This window comes from Anomaloglossus baeobatrachus, chromosome 2, assembly GCF_048569485.1.
Source record: "Anomaloglossus baeobatrachus isolate aAnoBae1 chromosome 2, aAnoBae1.hap1, whole genome shotgun sequence".
NCBI classification, from domain to species: domain Eukaryota; kingdom Metazoa; phylum Chordata; class Amphibia; order Anura; family Aromobatidae; genus Anomaloglossus; species Anomaloglossus baeobatrachus.
Genome location: NC_134354.1, coordinates 288,777,136 through 288,799,521, shown reverse-complemented (window position 1 = coordinate 288,799,521; position 22,386 = coordinate 288,777,136). Strand labels below are relative to the sequence as shown.

General features: G+C 43.9%; 1 protein-coding gene across 2 annotated transcripts in view; it reads left to right on the top strand.

Moving 5' to 3' along the window:
• Positions 1-21,896, top strand: part of VEZF1 (vascular endothelial zinc finger 1) — a 92,187-nt gene extending 70,291 nt beyond the window's left edge. For both annotated transcript variants that reach the window (XM_075335834.1, XM_075335835.1), the window contains exons 4-7: positions 530-716; positions 13,464-13,514; positions 19,093-19,146; positions 19,352-21,896. In XM_075335834.1, the coding sequence (XP_075191949.1) occupies positions 530-716; positions 13,464-13,514; positions 19,093-19,146; positions 19,352-19,782 (723 nt within the window). In that variant the 3' untranslated portion in view covers positions 19,783-21,896. The remainder of the gene's footprint in view (positions 1-529; positions 717-13,463; positions 13,515-19,092; positions 19,147-19,351) is intronic.
• The last annotated feature ends 490 nt before the right edge of the window (positions 21,897-22,386 follow it).

Here is a 22,386-nt window from a genome sequence, read left to right as displayed (position 1 = left end):
TTCCTTTTAGGCTGGGGCCACATGAGCATTACTGCAAGTGCATTGCATGAGCCCGGCTCCTGTCATGCCGCTGTGATGCGATCCTGCGATCGGAGCACAGCTGCGGAGGAGAGATAGGGACGGACTAATTTCCCTATCGCCTCCATTGTCAGCTGATGCGTATATCGCATTGCACTTCGGTGTAATGCGAGTGCAGTGCGATGTTTCTCTGCTGCGATTGTTTTCTCGGTCCGATTAGGGCTGAGAAAAACGCACATGGGAGCGACCCCATAGCGCAACATTGGTCCGAGTGGAGTGCGATTTTTAAATCTCATTCCACTATCTCTATTTTACTCACTGTGTCTCTTTAGCCTTAACTATCCAATCCACTAAATTCAAAAGAGGAGGAGGATATTCATCGGGCCAGGAGTAATTTGTTTTCAAAGGAGACTTTGTATGCTAATCAATTATGTCTGATGTTTTTAACGTTACAGGTTTTCTTGCCCCCTTTTATGTCCCTGTACAACACATTTTTTCTTTTTTGTTGTAGACATGTACAGCTGCCTTTGCCACAAAAGACAGGCTGAGAACACACATGGTGCGCCATGAAGGGAAGGTCTCATGCAATGTATGCGGCAAGCTTCTTAGTCCAGCCTACATCACCAGTCACCTAAAGACTCACGGCCAAAGTCAAAGTATTAACTGTAATACTTGTAAGCAAGGTAAAAAGTTTCAAGGTAAATAAATCTTTTATTTTTCTTACCATTGGATGTAATAAGTTTTTGATAATTGGGTTTATTTCCTAATCATTTAGACTAGCACCTTCAGCAGCGCCTGTGCTGCATTCCAAGGTGTATATTATCCCCTTACTCCGCCTGTATAATCTTCAAAAACCTTTTTAAATTCAATTGCACGCTATGAAAATCGGCACGGTCCAGTCTGATGGGCGTCTTTGGTGTGGCGTCGATCACCTTACTCTTGCTTTGATTGATGTGGATGTTCTCCTGCATCATCCACATTGCTGGGCGAAATTGGCTCGCACACTTATGTTTTAGGCTGTGCCCCCAGTAGGGTAAAGCAAAGTGCACATGTGTGACCTGGCGGTCTCTGCGCAGATGTGAGCGTTCGCCCGACCATGTGGATCCACATCAATCAAAACAAAGAGGATGGCGATCAGCAGTTTTTGTTTCGGTTATTTTGGGGGGGTTTTTTGCGGGGGGGGGGGGGGGGGGCGGAGGGATCAGGGAATAATATACACCTATATGGAATGCAGCACAGGGGCTACAACATGTCAGGTGTGATATGGAAAAACTGATGACCGGTGACCAGTTCCCTTTAAAGCATAATCGCAATTTTAGTTTTTATTTTGTAACCCAATAGTACACGTGAAAATAAGTAACTTTGTAATGTATCTGATCAGACAGATTTCCTCCTTTCTCTGCCAGAATTGATCAGTTATTATCAAAATTCTCACTTCTGAGGTAAAATCTGTATTCAGTGAAGACTTTCCCATTACTGAGAGAGGAGATGGCAGATGTTACTGATGAGATTCTGATTATGGGAGGAGCTAGAGGCAGAGCTCCGCCCCCTCGTCACTTTTCTATCTACATAGAATCATTGCTACAATTATGATATTTTCACAAACGCAAAAAATATCTACCTAGATTTACCACTAACATAAAGTACAGTATGTCACACAAATCAATCTCAGAATCACTGGGATCCACTGAAGCGTTCCAGAGTTACCTCCTAAAGTGACACTGGGCAGATTTAAAAAATTTGGTCTGGTAATTAAAGGTAAGGTGTCGCGGTTTTTTATTTCTGTATTAATAATAGTGATTATGAAATAAATTATTTTTAATACAAAATTAAAATCGCCGTTTATTTATTTTTTATGTAATTCTAGTTTTACTGAAGCACTGGGGGCTGCCATCTTTGGATTTGGTGTTTGTAACAGTTATGGAAGCCCCCAGGGTATAGAAGACAGTGGTCGGATTACGACCCCATTTAGTAACATTAGAGAAGGCGTCTTCTGTGAAATGGGCGCGCCCCGTGGGCTGTCCAGATCACAGCAGAGGGAGGAGATCAGCACTATCACTGTGTGCTCCACTTTCCCCGTCACCCGCCGGGATAAATGGGGTAAGTACTGACGCCACGCAACGGTGATTGCACAGTTACTGATCCTGGCGTGCTACTCCCCCCCACTCTGCCGTTCAGCCCCCGTTTTGCTCCGCCATTCAGCCCCCCTCCGCCGCTTACACCACTGACCCCGCTCATCCCTCCTCCCCACTTGTACTCACCTCTGGCCTCTGTCCGTTTCTCGTACTGTGATCGCTGACAGGACATCCTGCCGGGGGCGCAGGTCTGAGGTGAGTGCATGAGGCTGGGAGCAGTGATCTGCAGCCTGAGTGGCACTGCACTACGGATCACCCCTTCTCACCGCATGTCACCTCGGACCTCCGATCCCGGCCGGCAGCACAGTATATGGGGCACGAGGTACAGTTAGGCATAGGGAGGGAGACAGCCAGCAGCGGGGCATAGGGAGGGAGACAGCCAGCAGAGGGACATAGGGAGACAGTGGAGCACTATGCAGCTGTCCTCTGTGACACTTTAGACATATTATAATCACTTTGCGGCCAACAACAAAATTGCTCCGCACTGTGTCCCTAAACTTCATTCTCTTATCCTTTTGGAAACACCCAGATTGGGAGGGGGAGGTGACATCACACACAGGAGAGCAGATTCTGCCCACTTTTACTGCACCTGTAATGTGAGCTAGTTCTACAATAGCTCTGCAGTAGGATTTCAGCGTCTGCTCCCCTTAGTATTTAAGAATGGAAAATATGAAACTTTTTTTATTTTTTTTTTTTTTTTTTACTTTTCTGAATTAAAAATAAATTATTTAAACATAACATTAAACATAAATATTTTTTATATTTTTCAGTTATTTAATATTTTTTTTACGACACCTTCCCTTTAACCCCTTAATGACCGCGGGCAGTAATATTACGTCCTAGTGGTCATAGTGTTACTGCCCGTGGTCTGCTGCCGGCGGCTTGTCGTGATGGTCGCACATCTCAGCTGATTTTCACAGCTGAGATGTGTGCCTGCTAGGCACGAGCAGAATCGTTATCTGCCCATGCCGTTTAAGCCCTTAAATGGTGCTGTCAATATGTGACAGCGCCATTATAATGGCATCGGCGGTAAACATTTACTCACTGGCCGATACCGGAAGTCATGTGACGTGATCATGTGACTTCCGGTAGTTGTCATGTTAGCACAGGGTCATGTGATGATGCCTGTAGCTCAGATGACTTGCTTTCGGTTTCACCCTGCCCATAGCTGGGTGAGGCAGAAAATGAGCATATCTGCTGTTTACAGCTGTATAGCTGTGATCAGCAAATATGGCAGAGCGATCAGATTGCTGATCCATGTAGCCCCCTAGGGGGACTAGTAAAATAAAAAAAAAGTAAAGAAAAAAAAGAAACACCTAAAAAGTTCAAATCACCCCCCTTTCACCACATTGAAAATTAACCCCTTCACGACCGCGGGCAGTAAAATTACGTCCTATTTTAACGTGACTTAACGACCAGGGACGTAATTTTACTGCCTAAACTTCATTTGATTGCCGTGGCCATAGCAACGACTTTCAAATGATGTCCCCTGCTGTTTCTTACAGCAGGGGACGTTTGCTTGACCCCGGGGGGGGTGGCATCGCCACCCCCCATAGGCGATCGATGTGATTGGCTGTTCAAATCGGAACCGCCAATCACATTGATCACGCTGTTTTCGGCAAAAAAAAATGCCAAAAATAGTGTGATCTTGTAAAATCCAGCTAGGACCGGGCCTGCAGCAGCTCCGATCATTGGCTGGAAGCAAGCAGACACCGTGGCCCCCCCCCTGCAGCACTGATTGGAGCGATCGTGCAATGACGCGCAATCGCTCCAATCAGTGTGCAGTGGGGCGGTCTGATCTGCCGGTGGCCGCCCTCCCCAGGCCTGTGTTGGTCTGGGGACCCTCCCCCAACATGTCTGCAGCGTGCAGCACTGGCTGGTACTAGTGGTACCACGCCACCGCTGCTGCTGCCGCTGCTGTCACGGAGCGGGAGCGGTGAGTATTGTGCTCACCTTGCAGCCCCTGCGGGTGCCCCCCTGCGATCTGCTCCCCGCCCCCCCCGACATCCCGATCCGCCCCCCCCCCGACATCCCGATTTGCCCCCCTGACATCCCGATCTGCCCCCCCGACATCCCGATCTGCCCCCCGCCATCTCTATTCTGCAGCTCCTCCGGTATCCCTCCTCCCCTGCTCTCTTGCAGCCCCTGCGCGCTCTTGTGATTTGCTCCTGCGCGCTCCCGTAATGGCCCCTGCCCGTGCCCCCCTGCGATCTGTCCCCCGCCATCCCGATCTGCCCCCCCGACATCCCGATCTGCCCCCCCACATCCCCATTTGTCCTCCGACATCCCGATCTGCCCCCCCCAGACATCCCGATCTGCCCCCCCCAGACATCCCGATCTGCCCCCAGACATCCCGGTCTGCCCCCAGACATCCCGGTCTGCCCCCAGACATCCCGGTCTGCCCCCAGACATCCCGGTCTGCCCCCAGACATCCCGGTCTGCCCCCCGACATCCCAATCTGCTGGCCTCCCCCGTGATCTCTATTCTGCAGCTCCTCCGGTATCTCCCTCCTCTGCTCTCCCCCTCTGCTCTCCCCCTCCCCCTCTGCTGTCCCCCTCTGCTGTCCCTGTCCCCCTCTGCTGTCCCCGTTTCCCTCTGCTGTCCCCGTCCCCCTCTGCTGTCCCCCCGACGTCCTCTTACCTGTCTTCACCGGCCGATCACATCTGCCTCCATCGCTGGGTCCTTCTTCCTGGGTCTTCTGCTGAGCTGTCCAACTTCCTGCCTGCTGGCTGCTGCTGTAAAGCTGTTCCTCCTGCTAATCCTCTGGGTACTGTGAGTATAACTTTTTTTTTTTCTTTTTTTTCCTCTATCCCCTTTCTATTTTTACACCTCATGCGTCCGTGCGTCCCGCCGAGCGCTGATCAGGGATGCAGATAACGTATCTGCATCCGTGGTCAGTTTTCGGCGGGACTTTTTTTCCCGTATTCCCGACGCTTTTTGTATCGCATCTGTCCGTGCGTCCCGCCGAGCGCTGATCAGGGATGCACATAACGGATCGGCATCCCTGCTCAATTTTTGGCGTGACAAAAAGCATCGGGGATACGGAGAAAAAAGTCACGCCAAAAATTGAGCAGGGATGCCGATCCGTTATGTGCATCCCTGATCAGCGCTCGGCGGGACGCACGGACTGATGCAATACAAAAAGCGTCGGGGATACGGAAAAAAAAGTATCGCATCTGTCCGTGCGTCCCGCTGAGCGCGGATCAACATCCCTGCTCAATTTTTGGCGTGACTTTTTTTTTTTTTCCGTATCCCCAGCGCTTTTTGTATCTCATCCGACCGTGCCTCCTGCAGCGGCCGATCAGTGCACTGCGTCTGTGCGTTTGAAAAGTCAAATGGCGTTCCTTGTCTTCTGAGCCCCGCCATGCGCCCAAACAATTGATTTCCACCACATGTCAGGTATCTGCGTACTCGGGAAAAATTGCACAATACGTTTTATGGTGCATTTTTTCCTGATACCGTTGTAAAAAGAGAAAAAAAAAAACTACCTTGTTGCTGCAAAAATTAAAAAAAAAAATTTAAAAAAAATAAATAATTTTCACGGTTCAACGTTATCAACTTTCAGTGGAGCCCCTGGGGGTACAAGGGGCTCACTAAACATCTAGATAAATTCCTTGAGGGGTCTAGTTCCAAAATGGGGTAATTTGTGGGGGAGCTCCACTGTTTAGGCACCATGGGGGGGGGGTGTCTAAAAACGTGACATGGCGTCCGCTAATGATTCCAATCAATTTTGCTGTCAAATGGTGCCCTTCTCTTCTGAGCCCCGCCATGAGCCCAACAATTACTTTCCACCATATGTGAGGTATCTGCGTACTCAGGAGAAAATGGACAATACGTTTTATGGTGCATTTTTTCCTGATACCCTTGTGAAAAAAAAAGCTACCTAGTTGAAGCAACAGTTTTGTGGTAAAAAAAAATTTTTTTCTTTTCACGGCTCAACGTTATAAACTTCTGTGAAGCCCCCAGGTGTTCAAAGTGCTCACCAAACATCTAGAAAAATTATTTGAGGGCTCTAGTTTCCAAAATGGGGTCACTTGTGGGGGAGCTCCATTGTTTAGGCACCTCAGGGGGTCTTCAAACCTGACATGGCGTCCGCTAATGAGTGCAGCTAATTTTGCATTCAAATGGCGCTCCTTGCCTTCCGAGCACTGCTGTGTGTCCAAACATTTGATTTCCACCACATATGAGGTATCTGCGTACTCAGGAGAAAATGGACAATACATTTTATGTTGCATTTTTTCCCCATACCCTTGTGAAAAAAACGCTACCTAGTTGAAGCAACAGTTTTGTGGTAAAAAAAAATTTTTTTCTTTTCACGGCTCAACGTTATAAACTTCTGTGAAGCCCCCAGGTGTTCAAAGTGCTCATCAAACATCTAGAAAAAATATTTGAGGGCTCTAGTTTCCAAAATGGGGTCACTTGTGGGGGAGCTCCATTGTTTAGGCACCTCAGGAGGTCTTCAAACCCAACATGGCGTCCGCTAATGAGTGCAGCTAATTTTGTGTTCAAAAATTCAAATGGCGCTTCTTGCCTTTCGACCTCTGCCGTGCACCCAAACAATTGATTTTTACCCCATATGGGGTATCAGCGTACTCAGGAGAAAATACATAATAAATTGTAGGGTGCACTTTCTCTTTTCTCCCTTGTAAAAATGAAAATTTTATGGCTAAAGTAACATTTTTGTGTTAAAAAGTAAAATTTTCATTTTTTCCTTCCACATTGCTTTGGTTCCTGTGATGCACCTAAAGGGTTAATAAACTTCTTGGATGTGGTTTTGAGCAGTGTGAGGGGTGCAGTTTTTAGAATGGAGTCACTTTTGGGTATTTTCTGTCACCTCGGCCTCTCAAAGTCACTTCAAATGTGATGTGGTCCCTAAAAAGAATATTTTGTAAATTTTGTTGGAAAAATTAGAAATTGCTGATGAACTTTGACCCCTTCTAACTTCCTAACGAAAAAAAAATTTCTTTCGAAAATTGCGCTGGTGTAAAGTTGACAAGTGGGAAATGTTATTTAGTAACTATTTTGTGTGACATATCTCTCAGATTTATGGCCATAAATTTTCAAAGTTTGAAAATTGCGAAATTTTCCAAATTTTCGCACAATTTCCTAAATTTTCACAAATAAACGCAAAAAATATCGGCCTAAATTTACCACTGACATGAAGTACAATATGTCACGAAAAAACAATGTCAGAATCGCCAGGATCCGTTGAAGCGTTCCAGAGTTATAACCTGTCAAAGTGACACTGGTCAGAATTGCAAAAAATGGCCCGGTCATTAGGGTGTTTTAGTGGCCAGGGGTGAAGGGGTTAAAGGGTAAAAAATATACATACATTTGGTATCGCTGTGTTCAGAAATGCCCGATCTATCAAAATATAAAATCAATTAATCTGATCAGTAAATGGCGTAGCGGCAAAAAAATTCCAAACGGCAAAATTACGTTTTTTGGTTGCCACAAATTTTGCGCAAAATGCAATAACAGGCGATCAAAACGTAGCATCTGCACAAAAATGATACAGTTAAAACCATCAGCCTGAGACGCAAACAATAAGCCGTCACTGAGCCACAGATCAAGAAAAATGAGAACGCTACGGGTCATGGAATATGGCGTAAAACATACGCCATTTTTTTTGTACAAACTTCTGATTTTTTTTTTTTAACCACTTAAATAAAAGTAAACCTATACATGTTTGGTTTCTACGAACTCGCACCGACCTGAGGCATTACAGCAACATCAGTTTTACCATATAATGAGAACTATGAATAAAATATCTCAAAAACGATAGTGCTATCGCACTTTTTTTGCAATTTCTCTGCATTTGGAAATTTTTTTGCAGTTTTCCAGTACACTATATGGTAACACTTATGGTTTCATTTAAAAGTACAGCTCGTTTTGCAAAAAATGAGCCCTCACATGACCATATTGACTGAAAAATAAAAAAAAGTTACGTCTCTTGGAAAAATGGCAGAAAAAAAAAGGGGAAGCTTAAAATCGGACGGTCGTGAAGGGGTTAAAGTCAAAACTGGTCACTGAAGAGTTAATGCAGTGATTTCACGGACATGTAAGAGACTGAAAGCCTAACCATTGTTTTAATCTTATGAATCAATAGTGCTCTTTAAAATTAGAATATAGACCTTGCAATATATCTGATTAGAGGAATCTGCCTCGCTCTCCACCAGGACTGATCCTTTATTCTCAAAATTCTTAATTGCTAGACAAAATTTCTATTCAGTGAAGACTGATTTGTTACATTATTGAGATAGAAGATGGCAGATACTACTTATAACATTCTATGTAGCGAGGAGGAGCTAGAGGCACAGCTCTTACCCCCTTTCTTATATATAAAGCGGATGAAATAAGTATTGAACACATCACCAATTTGCAATTTTCTAAGTAAATATATTTCTAAAGGTGCTATTGACATGAATTTCTCACCAGATGTCAATAACAATCCATCTGATCCACACAGGCAAAGAAATCAAATATACCTGTCCTTTAAATTTAGTGATGTGTAATAATGAGAAATGACACAAGGAAAAAGTATTGAACAGGCTTACTGAAATGTATTTCATGTGTCGTATAAAACTAATCACATGTATTGCTCAGATGTGATTTTGCGCCTCTATTTCTTCATGTAGGCAATTCTTTTTCCCTGTGTCATTTCTCATTATTACACATCACTAAATTTATAGACATCTATGGTTTTATTCCTATGCCTGTGGATTGGATGGGTTGTTACCAACATCTGGTGAGAAATTCATGTCAATAGTACCTCTAGAAATATATTTACTTAGCAAATTGGCGACATGTTCAATGCTTTTTTCTCCACTGTATAATCTTCTCAGTAACATCTCCTATCTTCATAGTGCATAAATCTGCCTTCACTGAATAGAGAAATTTCCCATGATTTAAGAATTTCTTTGTCGCTCCATTGGGAGACCCAGACAATTGGGTGTATAGGCTATGCCTCCGGAGGCCGCACAAAGTATTACACTAAAAGTGTAAAGCCCCTCCCCTTCTGCCTATACACCCCCCGTGCTCCCACGGGCTCCTCAGTTTTTTTGCTTTGTGCGAAGGAGGCAGACATGCACGCACAGCTCCATAGATTGGTCAGCAGCAGCTGCTGACTATGTCGGATGGAAGAAAAGTGGGCCCATATAGGGCCCCCAGCATGCTCCCTTCTCACCCCACTCTTGTCGGCGGTGTTGTTAAGGTTGAGGTATCCATTGCGGGTACGGAGGCTGGAGCCCACATGCTGTTTTCCTTCCCCATCCCCCTTAGGACTCTGGGTGAAGTGGGATCCTATCGGTCTCCAGGCACTGAGACCGTGCTTCATCCACAACTCCTGGGAGCCTGCTGGATAGGAGCCGGGTATCGTTCAGGGACATGGCCCTGCTACTTGGAGGTACTCTGTGTCCCCGTGGGGACCGAGCACAGCAACACTCCAGCATTGCTGGGTGTGCTAGTGCACCGGGGACCGCGGCGCTGACCGGGTTAAATGTGCCATTACACACTCAGCGTCGCTGAGTGTGTTTATGTAGGGGGACTACCGCGCTGACCGCCGCCGCCATGTTTAACACTGAGGCGCGGCTGGGACTTGTAGTGCGCCGGGGACTTCCGCGCGGCCGCGCTTTTACGGCGGCCACGCTTATTACTCGAGTCCCCGGCTTTTGCGGCCTAGTCTTTCTTCCTCCCGCCCACAGCCCTGACAAGCAGGGGAAGGGCGGGACGCTGTTCAGACGAGCAGCAATGAGGGCTGGAGAATGCTTTGCATACTCCACCCCCCTCACTGTGCACTGTGGGGCACCAGTTCCCGCACTTTCTGGGTCACGCCCACGGCTCCCTCCTCTCCTCAGGACGCCGGCAGCCATTCCTGTCAGCTCCTCGGACGCTGCAGAGGGGGACAAATTCTGGGAGACCCAGGCAGGGATTCTGGTGGCCTCACAACCGCTTTAAGCGGGTGGTAAGCAGCACCTGTGGTGCTAGCCCCATTGTGCAGAGGTGTAATTATATGTTTATGGTATATACTTTACACTGTATAGTGCACAGTTGTTTTCTGGCTATATACTCTATTGTGTTGCTCAGGGAAGACAATAGCATGGCGCCCACAAAAGGCAGGGGTGCCAAAACACAGGCTTACTATGCTGCATGCGCCGCATGTACGACGCCGCTACCGGCAGGTTCCACTGACCCTCATTGTGTGCACTGCTCGGCACCTACTGCACTTGCTCAGCCGGAGCCTCTGCTAAGAGGGGCCCAGGGGGAGCCACCTGCTGACACTCTCCAGGTGACAGGGACGGAGTTTGCAGTCTTTACAGATAAACTCTCGGAAACTATGGCTAAGATACTAGAAGCCTTGCAGTCCAGACCGGTATCTCAGCACCGGGACTCTGTTGAATCATTGTTCCCTGGCCCCCCTCAGTTGGACCAACAATGTCCCCCCGGGGTATCTCATAGTTCCCAGGCTGGGGGCTCTGACACGGATCCCAGCCCCAGAGCACTTCCTGGGGAAGATGGTGGCAGCAATGGAGGCAGTCCCTTTCGCGCAGTTTCACCTGCGTCCTCTTCAATGGGACATCCTTCGCAAATGGGACAGGAAGCCGACGTCCCTCGACAGGAACGTCTCTCTCTCTCAGGCGACAAAAGCTTCCCTTCGGTGGTGGCTTCTTCCACTTCATTATCGAAGGGGAAATCCTTCCTACCACCATCCTGGGAGGTGGTCACGACGGACGCGAGTCTGTCAGGGTGGGGAGCGGTTTTTCTCCACCACAGGGCTCAGGGTACGTGGACCCGGCAAGAGTCCTCACTTCAGATCAATGTTCTGGAAATACGGGCAGTGTACCTTGCCCTGAAAGCGTTCCAGCAGTGGCTGGAAGGCAAGCAGATCCGAATTCAGTCGGACAATTCCACAGCGGTGGCATACATCAACCACCAAGGCGGCACACGCAGCCGGCAAGCCTTCCAGGAAGTCCGGCGGATCTTGATGTGGGTGGAGGCCACGGCCTCCACCATCTCTGCAGTTCACATCCCGGGCGTGGAAAACTGGGAAGCAGATTATCTCAGTCGCCAGGGCATGGACGCAGGGGAATGGTCCCTTCACCCGGACGTGTTTCAGGAGATCTGTTGCCGCTGGGGGGTGCCGGACGTCGACCTCATGGCGTCCCGGCACAACAACAAGGTACCGACGTTCATGGCACGGTCTCAAGATCCCAGAGCTATGGCGGCAGACGCCTTAGTTCAGGATTGGTCGCAGTTTCAGCTCCCTTATGTGTTTCCTCCGCTGGCACTGTTGCCCAGAGTGTTACGCAAGATCAGGGCCGACTGCCGCCGCGTCATCCTCGTCGCTCCAGACTGGCCGAGGAGGTCGTGGTACCCGGATCTGTGGCATCTCACGGTCGGCCAACCGTGGGCACTACCAGACCGACCAGACTTGCTGTCTCAAGGGCCGTTTTTCCATCTGAATTCTGCGGCCCTCAACCTGACTGTGTGGCCATTGAGTCCTGGATCCTAGCGTCTTCAGGATTATCTCAAGAGGTCATTGCCACTATGAGACAGGCTAGGAAACCAACGTCCGCCAAGATCTACCACAGGACGTGGAAAATTTTCCTGTCATGGTGCTCTGCTCAGGGTTTTTCTCCCTGGCCTTTTGCCTTGCCCACTTTTCTGTCCTTCCTTCAATCTGGACTTGAAAAGGGTTTGTCGCTCGGCTCCCTTAAGGGACAAGTCTCAGCGCTCTCTGTGTTTTTCCAGAAGCGCCTAGCCAGACTTCCACAGGTACGCACGTTCCTGCAGGGGGTTTGTCACATCGTTCCTCCTTACAAGCGGCCGTTAGAACCCTGGGATCTGAACAGGGTGCTGGTGGCTCTTCAGAAACCACCATTCGAGCCAATGAGGGATATTTCTCTCTCACGCCTTTCGCAGAAAGTGGTCTTCCTAGTAGCAGTCACCTCTCTTCGGAGAGTGTCTGAGCTAGCAGCGTTGTCGTGCAAAGCCCCTTTCCTGGTGTTTCACCAGGACAAGGTGGTTCTGCGTCCGGTTCCGGAATTTCTCCCCAAGGTGGTATCCCCTTTTCATCTCAATCAGGATATCTCCTTACCCTCTTTTTGTCCTCATCCAGTTCACCAATGTGAAAAGGATTTGCACTTGTTAGACCTGGTGAGAGCACTCAGACTCTACATTTCTCGTACGGCGCCCCTGCGCCGCTCGGATGCACTCTTTGTCCTTGTCGCTGGCCAGCGTAAAGGGTCACAGGCTTCCAAATCAACCCTGGCTCGGTGGATCAAGGAGCCAATTCTCGAAGCTTACCGTTCTGCTGGGCTTCCGGTTCCCGCAGGGCTGAAGGCCCATTCTACCAGAGCCGTGGGCGCGTCCTGGGCTTTGAGGCACCAGGCTACGGCTCAGCAGGTGTGTCAGGCGGCTACCTGGTCGAGCCTGCACACTTTCACGAAACACTATCAGGTGCATACCTATGCTTCGGCGGATGCCAGCCTAGGTAGACGAGTCCTTCAGGCGGCGGTTGCCCACCTGTAGGAAGGGGCCGTTTTACGGCTCCATTACGAGGTATTATTTTACCCACCCAGGGACTGCTTTTGGACGTCCCAATTGTCTGGGTCTCCCAATGGAGCGACAAAGAAGGGAATTTTGTTTACTTACCGTAAATTCCTTTTCTTCTAGCTCCAATTGGGAGACCCAGCACCCGCCCCTGTTTTTTTGTGTACACATGTTGTTCATGTTGAATGGTTTCAGTTCTCCGATATTCCTTCGGATTGAATTCACTTTAAACCAGTTTATAATTTTTTCCTCCTTCTTGCTTTTGCACCAAAACTGAGGAGCCCGTGGGAGCACGGGGGCTGTATAGGCAGAAGGGGAGGGGCTTTACACTTTTAGTGTAATACTTTGTGCGGCCTCCGGAGGCATAGCCTATACACCCAATTGTCTGGGTCTCCCAATTGGAGCTAGAAGAAAAGGAATTTACGGTAAGTAAACAAAATTCCCTTCTTTGATAAAGAATGATCAGCCCTGGAGAAAGAAGCAGATTTCTCTGACAAGATATATTAAAGCTTCTAATTTTCATGTGCAGTACTGATTTATAAAATAAATATTAAAAGGACAATTATTCTTTTTTAAAGTCACTCTGGAGCTGTGACTTTGTATATAGTTCTTTTGATGTCTTCAATTTCTCTCTGTTTTCAGAATGAAAACTAATTAAAAGCCATATTTATAATGTTGCGTTGCCGTGTATGTTTACAGAAATTGTGATTGTGGTGGTCTCCTCTCAGGATGTAACCTAACATGTCTGTCTTTTTCCAGGACAACTTCATGAACTTCAGACTCCAGTTCATTGTAGAATCAAATATGAAGGTATTTCAGTGCTTACATATAAATTACATTGCACGTACAATAAATACTAAAGTTGTGTGTGTGTGTGTGTGTATAGATGCTGTATATATTATATTACCGTATATTCTGTACCTGTGATACAGACCTCTGAATGAGACCTAAATCTTCAAGGATTTTGTATGTTCTCAGTGTGTCACATGTGGTTGAGATAGTAAATTTAGTTTCGGAGACCGAATGGGAACAACAACTGATGAAAGTGTCTTCAGTATCTGTACAGTGCTGTGAAATATGTATAGTAGGTGCTAGTTTAATAATCAACTAGAGTATAGAATGAAAAAAATAAGATTTTATTTAATAGCCAACAAGTAAATACAATTAGATATATAAATACAATGAAGTTGAACATAAATATTGACTGATCATTTATGCATATATACAATCAATTGATGGGGGTATCAAATGTATTAACAGAAGGGGTAATAAGATAAACAATTATTATATGTGGACATGAACAAGGCGGATCTAGCAGCAGAGATTAAAAAGTTTTTTCTAAAACAATCTATCTTTCAAAGTGCAAGTGCAATATCTTGGAGAAAGGCCATGTTAAATAGGTCTCCCACATGTATATGAACCAACAAATTAACCCCATGTATACAATCAATTGATGATGGTAAGCAGTATATTTAGAAAGGAAAGGAGAAATTGTTATATGTGGGTATAGACAAAACAGATCCAATGGTAAAAATAGAAGAGGTTTTTTTCCTTTTGTAACAAACGTCTCTTTCCAAATACAAATTATCAAAAAGTGACCATTAAAAAGTATATCTCCCACACGAACAAAGGCTTCTTCCCAGCAAACAGATTAACCCCTACGTACGTTTTGCTAGCCTTTTCTTTTTCCGAGAGCTCCATATGTGCATGCGCCGTCTCAGTGTGCCATTTATTTGAAGTCCTCACCACCCACGCCTCAGATCCAGCACTGCCCACGCTGCAGCATTCCCCTGGCCTCCTGCGACCCCTCTCCAACAGTCTCCACCTCATTTTCCTCCCAAATTTTTGGGAGGAAAAGTGTGTCTTATAATCGGAAAAATACAGTACTTATACAGTATAAGGCTATGTGCACACACTGCGTTTTTTATCTGTGTTTTTGGTCCATTTTTGCTGCAGAAATTTCTTGAGAAATTCTTGTAACCTTTCTGCAGACATTCCCCAGCAAAACCTATGAGGAAAAAAATTAGCTGTGCGCACACTGCATTTTTTTCTTAAGAAAATTCTTTCAGTAGATTTTCTTAAGAAAAAGAATGAGCATGTCACTTCTTTTCTGCAGCTAACTGCGTTATTCACTCCATTGACTGTAATGTAATCATGAAATAGCGCAGGAATAACGCAGGTAGCAAGTGATGTGCGTTATTCCTGTGTTATTCCTGCGTTATACCTGCATTATTCCCGCGTTATTTCGCGTTTTCAGGACATAGTGTACTTCCCTGCACTGCGTTTTGCAGGGAAGTGATGTCACTAGGACAGGAAGAGGAAGAAGAAGAGAAAAAAAAAAAAAGCATGTGCTCCACTGTATTTTTACCTTCCAGCCGGGTAAACACACAGCAGCGGCCCGGTATTCTCAGGCTGGGGAGAGCGAGGGACAGGGTTAATGCCCCCTCCCCCTCCGAGAATATCAGCCGCAGCTGCCCCGGGACTGTCGCATCCATTATGCGACAGTCCCGGCGTGTTACCGGCTCTTCCAGATGCCGTGATGCGGGGGCAATCCAGGTAATATGGAGTGAACGGCAATAATAGCTGCCGCAAAGTCCAAGATTAGTGATGGCAGCGTCTATGACACGCCTTCACTAATTTGAAAGTGAAAGTAAAGAAACACTCACACACCGAAAAATCCTTTATTTTGAATAAAAGACAAAAAGCCCCTCTTTCTCCAGTGTATTAACCCCTCCCAAACACAGCTCCGACGTAATCCACAGCGATGTCCCACGGCGCTTCCAGCCCTGCTCCAGCCGCGTGTGACAGTTCTCCACGGGTCAGGGAGCGAGTGCTGAATGCACTCCTGAGCGAGGTGCAGAGGTGACTCCAGGACATTTCTCACGGCCGCTGATGTGAACACCGGCCGCGAGAAGTGCAGTGTGTGTGGGGGGAAACCTCATAAATAAAGCTGGAATATCTATCCCTCTATTAACTATGTATCTATTATCTATCTATCTATACCCCTAAATATCTATCTATTATCTATTTTTCTATATTATCTATCTTTCTATATTATCTATCCTTCTGTCGATCTATCATATGTCTATCTTTCTATATTATCTATCTATTATCTATCTTTCTATCTTATCTATCTATACCCCTAAATATCTATTATCTAGCTATCTATTATCTAGCTATTCCCCTAAATATCTATTATCTATCTATATCTATCTATCTATCTATCTATCTATCTATCTATCATATCTCTGTATTATCTATTTTTTTTTTTTTTTTCATTTTCAATGTGCTTTATTGCTGTAAAGGCATTAAAAAACGCAGGGACCAACATGAAAAAAACGCACCAAAAACGCACCTGCGTTATTGGTGCGTTTTTTAACGCAGGTGCGCTAATCCTTCACTCTCAAGAAATTTCTTAAGAAAAATCATTTTTCTAGTGTGAACATAGCCTAACCCAGAAACTAAAATATTAACCTTTTAGTATCTTAGGCCTAGAGGATGCAGAAAATGTTTTATTTTAGTTCCAAAACTAACATTGCCTTTAATTCTTCAGTTTTATTTTTTAATGGTACTGTACTGGGGTTAATTGATATATATATATATATATATATATATATATATATATATATAATATATATATATATATATATGTATATAATTTTTTTTTTTATTTTGGTGAGGAGGATTTCAGCAACAATTTTCTGGTTGTATTTTTTTTTTAAACACTGTTCACTCTACAGATAAATTGCATATTAACTTTAGTCTGTGGGCCAGCATGATTATGGAGATACCATTTTATATAGTTTTAATTTTTTTAATTTTTTTATTTTCTTTTGTTGTATAAAATCAGTTAAAAAAAATAATTTCTCTTTGTGTCCCCTTATTCTGAAAGCCATAACTCTACATTCCCAGTAACGGGTGTGTAAGGGCTTATGTTTTGCAGGATTCATAATTTTGTTCAGGTGATCATTTTGAGTTTGTCAACTCATTCATGAGTTTTTAGATAGTTATTTATTCCAATTTTTGGGAGGGGATGAATTAAAAAATAGCAATTCTTTAATTTTGCAAATATAGTGATACAAATGATATATTTACATTACTGAAGTGAGAAAAGGGCTTTTTTTTATAATTTTAGTCTTTCTTTGCATATTGAACTTAAATGGTCCTGATCGCCTGTATAACACCGTTCAATGCCCCAGTGTATTGTGCCTGTCGGCATAACATAGGGGGACCAACATGGCAGCCCCTGACTGCCATGACAGAGTATAGGAGATGCCGTGGTTGCGGTCCCTAGAGTTTCAGGCTGTCCAGCTATGTAGGGCAACCCTTCTACTGCAGCCAATCTAGAGGAAATACCTAAGAAACAATTTAAAATAAATATTACATTTTAAAGAAGAAAAAATGTTTCACTGATCCAGGTACTTGTAATAATGTAATGACTTAGTCCTTCCCTGAATGGTGATGCAGTTAAGTGTATATTAAAAGGAATCAGTCATCTGTAATCTTCAAATTTAAAGGGGTGGTTCACCCATATTTTTTATTGTCTAGATCGATATTATATTGAGAAACAATGTTTCTCTCAAATACCTTGTGTTGTCAATAGTGCCTGTGAGAGGCGCTATTGCAGACCGCTGCTCCCCGTCCAGTGACGTACCCGTCCAATGCTGCCTCGTCACATCCGTGCAGCCGGCTACATTCTGAACCCATCTGCTCCCTGCTCCTCCTCCCTCCTCCCTCACAGCACGTCTCTTGCTTGCAGCGTTCTGCGAGGAGGGGGGAGGGGGGGAGCAGGAGACGCGCCGTGCTGTGCTAGGAGGGAGGGGGGAGCACGAGATGCGCCGTGCTAGGATGGAGGAGGGAGGGGGGAGCAGGAGATGCGCCGTGCTAGGAGGGGGGAGCAAATGGGCTGTGACAGCAGTGAAACACCGCTCACAGCTCAGAGTCTGGAAGACTGTAGCCGGCTGCACGGATGTGACGTGGCAGCATTTGACGGGTACGTCACTGGACGGGGAGCAGTGGTCTGCAATAGCGCCTCTCACAGGCACTATTGACAACACAAGGTATATGAGAGAAACATTGTTTCTCAATATAATATTGATCTAGACAATAAAAAATATGGGTGAACCACCCCTTTAGTAGTGTTTCAGTCTTCTTGCCCGGCGTCTTCATATTGAACCCTGCCACTGCTTGGAAGTATTGAACTTTAATCCTCCTGGCAGCGTTGTGGGTTCAGTCACTGCTCAGTGTATAGATAGCGGTGGCTGTAACCACGCCCACTCGCCAACCTGACTGACAGCTGGTTCTAATGATGAGTCTTCTGTCAGGCCGTACAGGGGCATGGTTACAGCCACCACTATCCATACACAGAGCAGTAGCAACTGGCACCAGCGCAATCCCCATGACTGAAACCGTAACGCAGCTGGGAGGATTAGTTCATTTCCTCACGACAACCGGGTTCAATATGCAGGTGTCGGACAGGATTCAATATTAACTTGTAGATTAACCCTATATCTGCAGGTTAATGGCATTTTTACAGGTGACAGGTTCCCTTCAATAACATAAACCCAATCAATGAATTGTTTCTTCAGAAGTAATTTTTTTTATTGAAACCCATATTATGCATAGATCGCTTGTAGTGCATGACCTGCTTTTCCTTTAACATTGTTGTTGCAAGTTCTAGAAACCATCTACGACAGTTCACACGACTGTATAAAATATCGTTTGAGTTTCATCCAGAAAACTGAGACCATTTTTTTTCTTATTTGCCATCCATGTGCAATCTGTTTTTATACATCAGCATTTATTAAAAATAACTAAGACTAAATATAGTTTTCTATGTTAAAGAATTGCAATGTATGTGCAAAAATCATATGCTCTATGGCAGGGTTCCCCAACTCCAGTCCTCAAGGCCCACCAACAGTGCATGTTTTCAGGATTTCCTTAGCATTGCACTGCTGTTGGAACCAGCACCTGGGCAGGTAATTACATTAACACCTGTGCAATACTAAGGAAATCCCAAAAACCTGCACTGTTGGTGGGCCTTGAGGACTGGAGTTGGGGACCTCTGCTCTATGGAATCCATGTTTTCTTTGTGCACCCATATACTTGAATGGGCGTATCTCATCTGACATGAAAGAAGCCAGAGTATGCTGTGATTTTGTTCACATGCAGATTCAGTCCATGAATAAAATTGCTCGTCCTCGCTGCCATATTGAATAACATTGGTCTGAGTGCTGTCTGTTTTTTCACAGACCGCACTAAGACCAAAAATACAGTTGTGTGAACTTGGCCTGACAGTGAGATAATGTAACACAAATTGAAATATTATTGAACCATTTGTCATGCCTCATGTTGGGACTTTGACACGTTACTTTTCCTCTTGTTTCAGCTCCAGACTCACTCTTTTGTGCTGTGGATCAGAATCATAGGACCTTTTCAATAGGTGATTTATGTCTTCATAGCAGTTGACTCAGAAGCCATACAAATGGCACTGTAATATCTATAGTCATTTCAAAGGGCTTATTGCTTTCCTAAAATAGTGTACTGTATAAACCATAGTCTGAAAGCTATTTGTTTCCCAATTTCAAAATAAGTTACTCTTTTCTGAACTGTCTGTGGATGACCCATTTCTTATTTTCTTAATGCAGATACAAGCAATATGTGCCAAACTTCGACTGCACCTCAGACGTCTGTAACGCTTACTTCTCCCTTCAATATTACATCCTCCGTGGCAGCATCAGGAACCCTGACTAACCCAGTGACCGTGGCAGCAGCCATGAGTATGAGAAGTCCAGTCAATGTCTCCAGTCCTGTTAATATCACTTCGCCCATGAATTTGGGGCATCCAGTGACCATAACAACACCAATTTCAATGACTTCACCTTTGTCTTTGACATCACCGGTTAATTTGCCTACGTCAGTTACTGCTCCTGTTAATATAGCACACCCAGTCACTATAACAAGCCCTATGAATCTCCCCACACCAATGACTTTAGCTGCTCCATTAAATATAGCAATGAGACCAGTGGAGAGTATGCCATTCTTATCCCAAGCTCTACCTTCTACATCACCTTGGTAAAGGAAAAATGGATTTATTCATGAATTTACAGCAGTATTATTGGGTTGTTTTGTACGTCTCTACAAGCAACTTGCTTCTGATATAAGAAGGAGATCCAATTTCATTGGTCATTTTTAGTATTTGGGAATTGTTTGTCCTGGACCACATCTATTAAAGGAGGAGAGGGATAAACCATAACCGAAGACTGGATATAGGCTAGGAGACTGTTTCCATAACAGATGTCATGAAATTGCATTAGTATTTTACATGATTATTAATGATTTTAATAACACTAGCAAGGTATTTCATTTTCTTAATTTGTATGCCAAGTGGGATACATTTTTTTTTAAATCGCTTTTTTTCTTTTCTTTTTTTGTGATGTTCAATTAGGCATCCTTTGTGCTTTTTAACTGTTAATATTCAAAGTAAATGAAATCTGTAGGTTGCACAATAATAAAATGTCTTCACATGAATTTGTATTCAACAGTGATGAATTGAGTTTGCAAACAGTATTCCATAGGAAGATAGAATTCCCTATACTGGGCTGGAAAGCACATCAAAATATGGTCTGTCACATGTGTGCGAATGAATACTAATGCCCAGGATTATACGGAAACCATTCTGAACAATTAACAGTTTCCAAGACGCTTGTCCCTTTTACTTCCTGAATCCTCAGCATTTGGAATGTAAATATATTTAAGTGTATAACCGGAATGGAATATTTGATGTGATCACGAATCTGGGCAGAGAACGGCAAAAATGGAGGCATCTTTATGTCAGCATTCAATTTGCAAAGATGTTTGGGTTCAGTATTTTCATACTTTTGAGAAGTGTTTCTGAAGCTGGCGGTTCCATCCAATCCCTTCAGGAATGCTGTCTGAAGCACTGCTGCCTAAGTGATGAAAATGATAGCAGTAAACAGCACATGAAAAAAACATAAAAAACAAAGCTGAAAAGAAAATCAATGACGGGTATGGAAGCACAAGAACTGAATGTGTTATTCTTTGCCCCTTTGGATTGCTGATGGGTCAGAAAGTTAACAAGGAACTGTTGTCTTCTATTAAAATTGTATACAGTTTGTTTTCTAACCACTAACAAGGTAGTGAGCCCAACAAGACAAGCCAAGATTATATCGAGATGTATGTGTGGTTTTTGTTTTGTTATTTACATTTTTTTTTTAATTTTTTTTTTCCCCCTCTCTTCTTTTATGGAATTTTTAAGTGTGTGCTGTAGAAATCTGTGTTCAATGTGTAAATATGTTAGCGTTTTTTATATTCAGATCCTTGTTCTTGCTAGTATTCTTTTAATGACAGTGGGATTATGCCTATTCTGGTCTGTCCCCAATAGCATTTGCTTTTTTGGTCAGAGAACACACTTTTAAGGCTACCCCATTTAATTACTCAGCTATATATTTTTTTTTTATATATATATATTTTATTCCTCATCCAAAATGTTACCTGTACTGTAGTAAACCAAAAGAATACCAGATTTCTGCTTTTAGAGCATTATGTGAACTGAATTTTTATTTTCATTATAGATATGCATTAAATTCTTAAATTGCTCTAGATACTAGCGAACACATTTTATAAGCAATGTGTTGCAGACTGTTTCAGCCATTCAGTTTAGCGATACTAAAAAAAAAAAAACAAAAAACAAAACTCTACATTTACTTTTTTATCAGATTGAGAGTAATTTTTATTTATACATTTCAACCTATTTTCTGCTGCATGAATAGTTTTATGCTAGCAGATAAATGGGATCAATCGATTAAATAGATCAAGTATTCTAAAACTAAAGGCCTATTCAGCCATTGCAGTAGAAAAATGGCATGCTTTAAAAAGAGGACACTTCTCACATGAGAAGACCGGATAGAAAACTACAGACCGTGTAGGGGCTTGATATATACAATAAATAGAATTCAGTGTAAAAATATTTTATAACTGATCTTTTGTATTGTAGGACATTAACTGTACATCTTTTGTATATACAAAAGCTTAGGTACTTTCTGTGTAGCAGAAAGCAGCCACATTCCTACACTTTTAATGTATATGTTTGTTATATTGTCCATGTAAACACATGCCCCATGTTTGTGCCTTTTTAATTAGTTTGTCTCAATAAACAAAATGTAGAGCGTTTTCTTTGGTTATTTTTATACTAGTAGATTCCTCATTCAAAACATTTGTAAATAGACACAATAGTTTCATTTAGTCCCCCCATCAATTAATAGTACTGTAATATCGGGATAAAAACGACCTCCTTCTATTGTCCAAGGGGCATACCACACTGCCTATGTATAAGAGCTAGCTATTCCCATACCACAGATATACCGTATATTTTTCCAAGGATATATTTCCTCTGTTACTATTGATTTACTGCTTTCTATCTGGTGAATCCCAAACACGAGCAGATTCCAAACACTTTGTTATAATAATAATAAAAAAATATAACAGATTATTATTCACTAACAAGACTATGCTTCTTACACAATAGAATACAAGCACATGTAATCAATATAAGCATATACTAGATTATATACAATTAAACCCACAATTACATACCACCCACTTTGACTATAACACACACACACACACACCATATCACAGCCCACCCTACACTTAACATTAT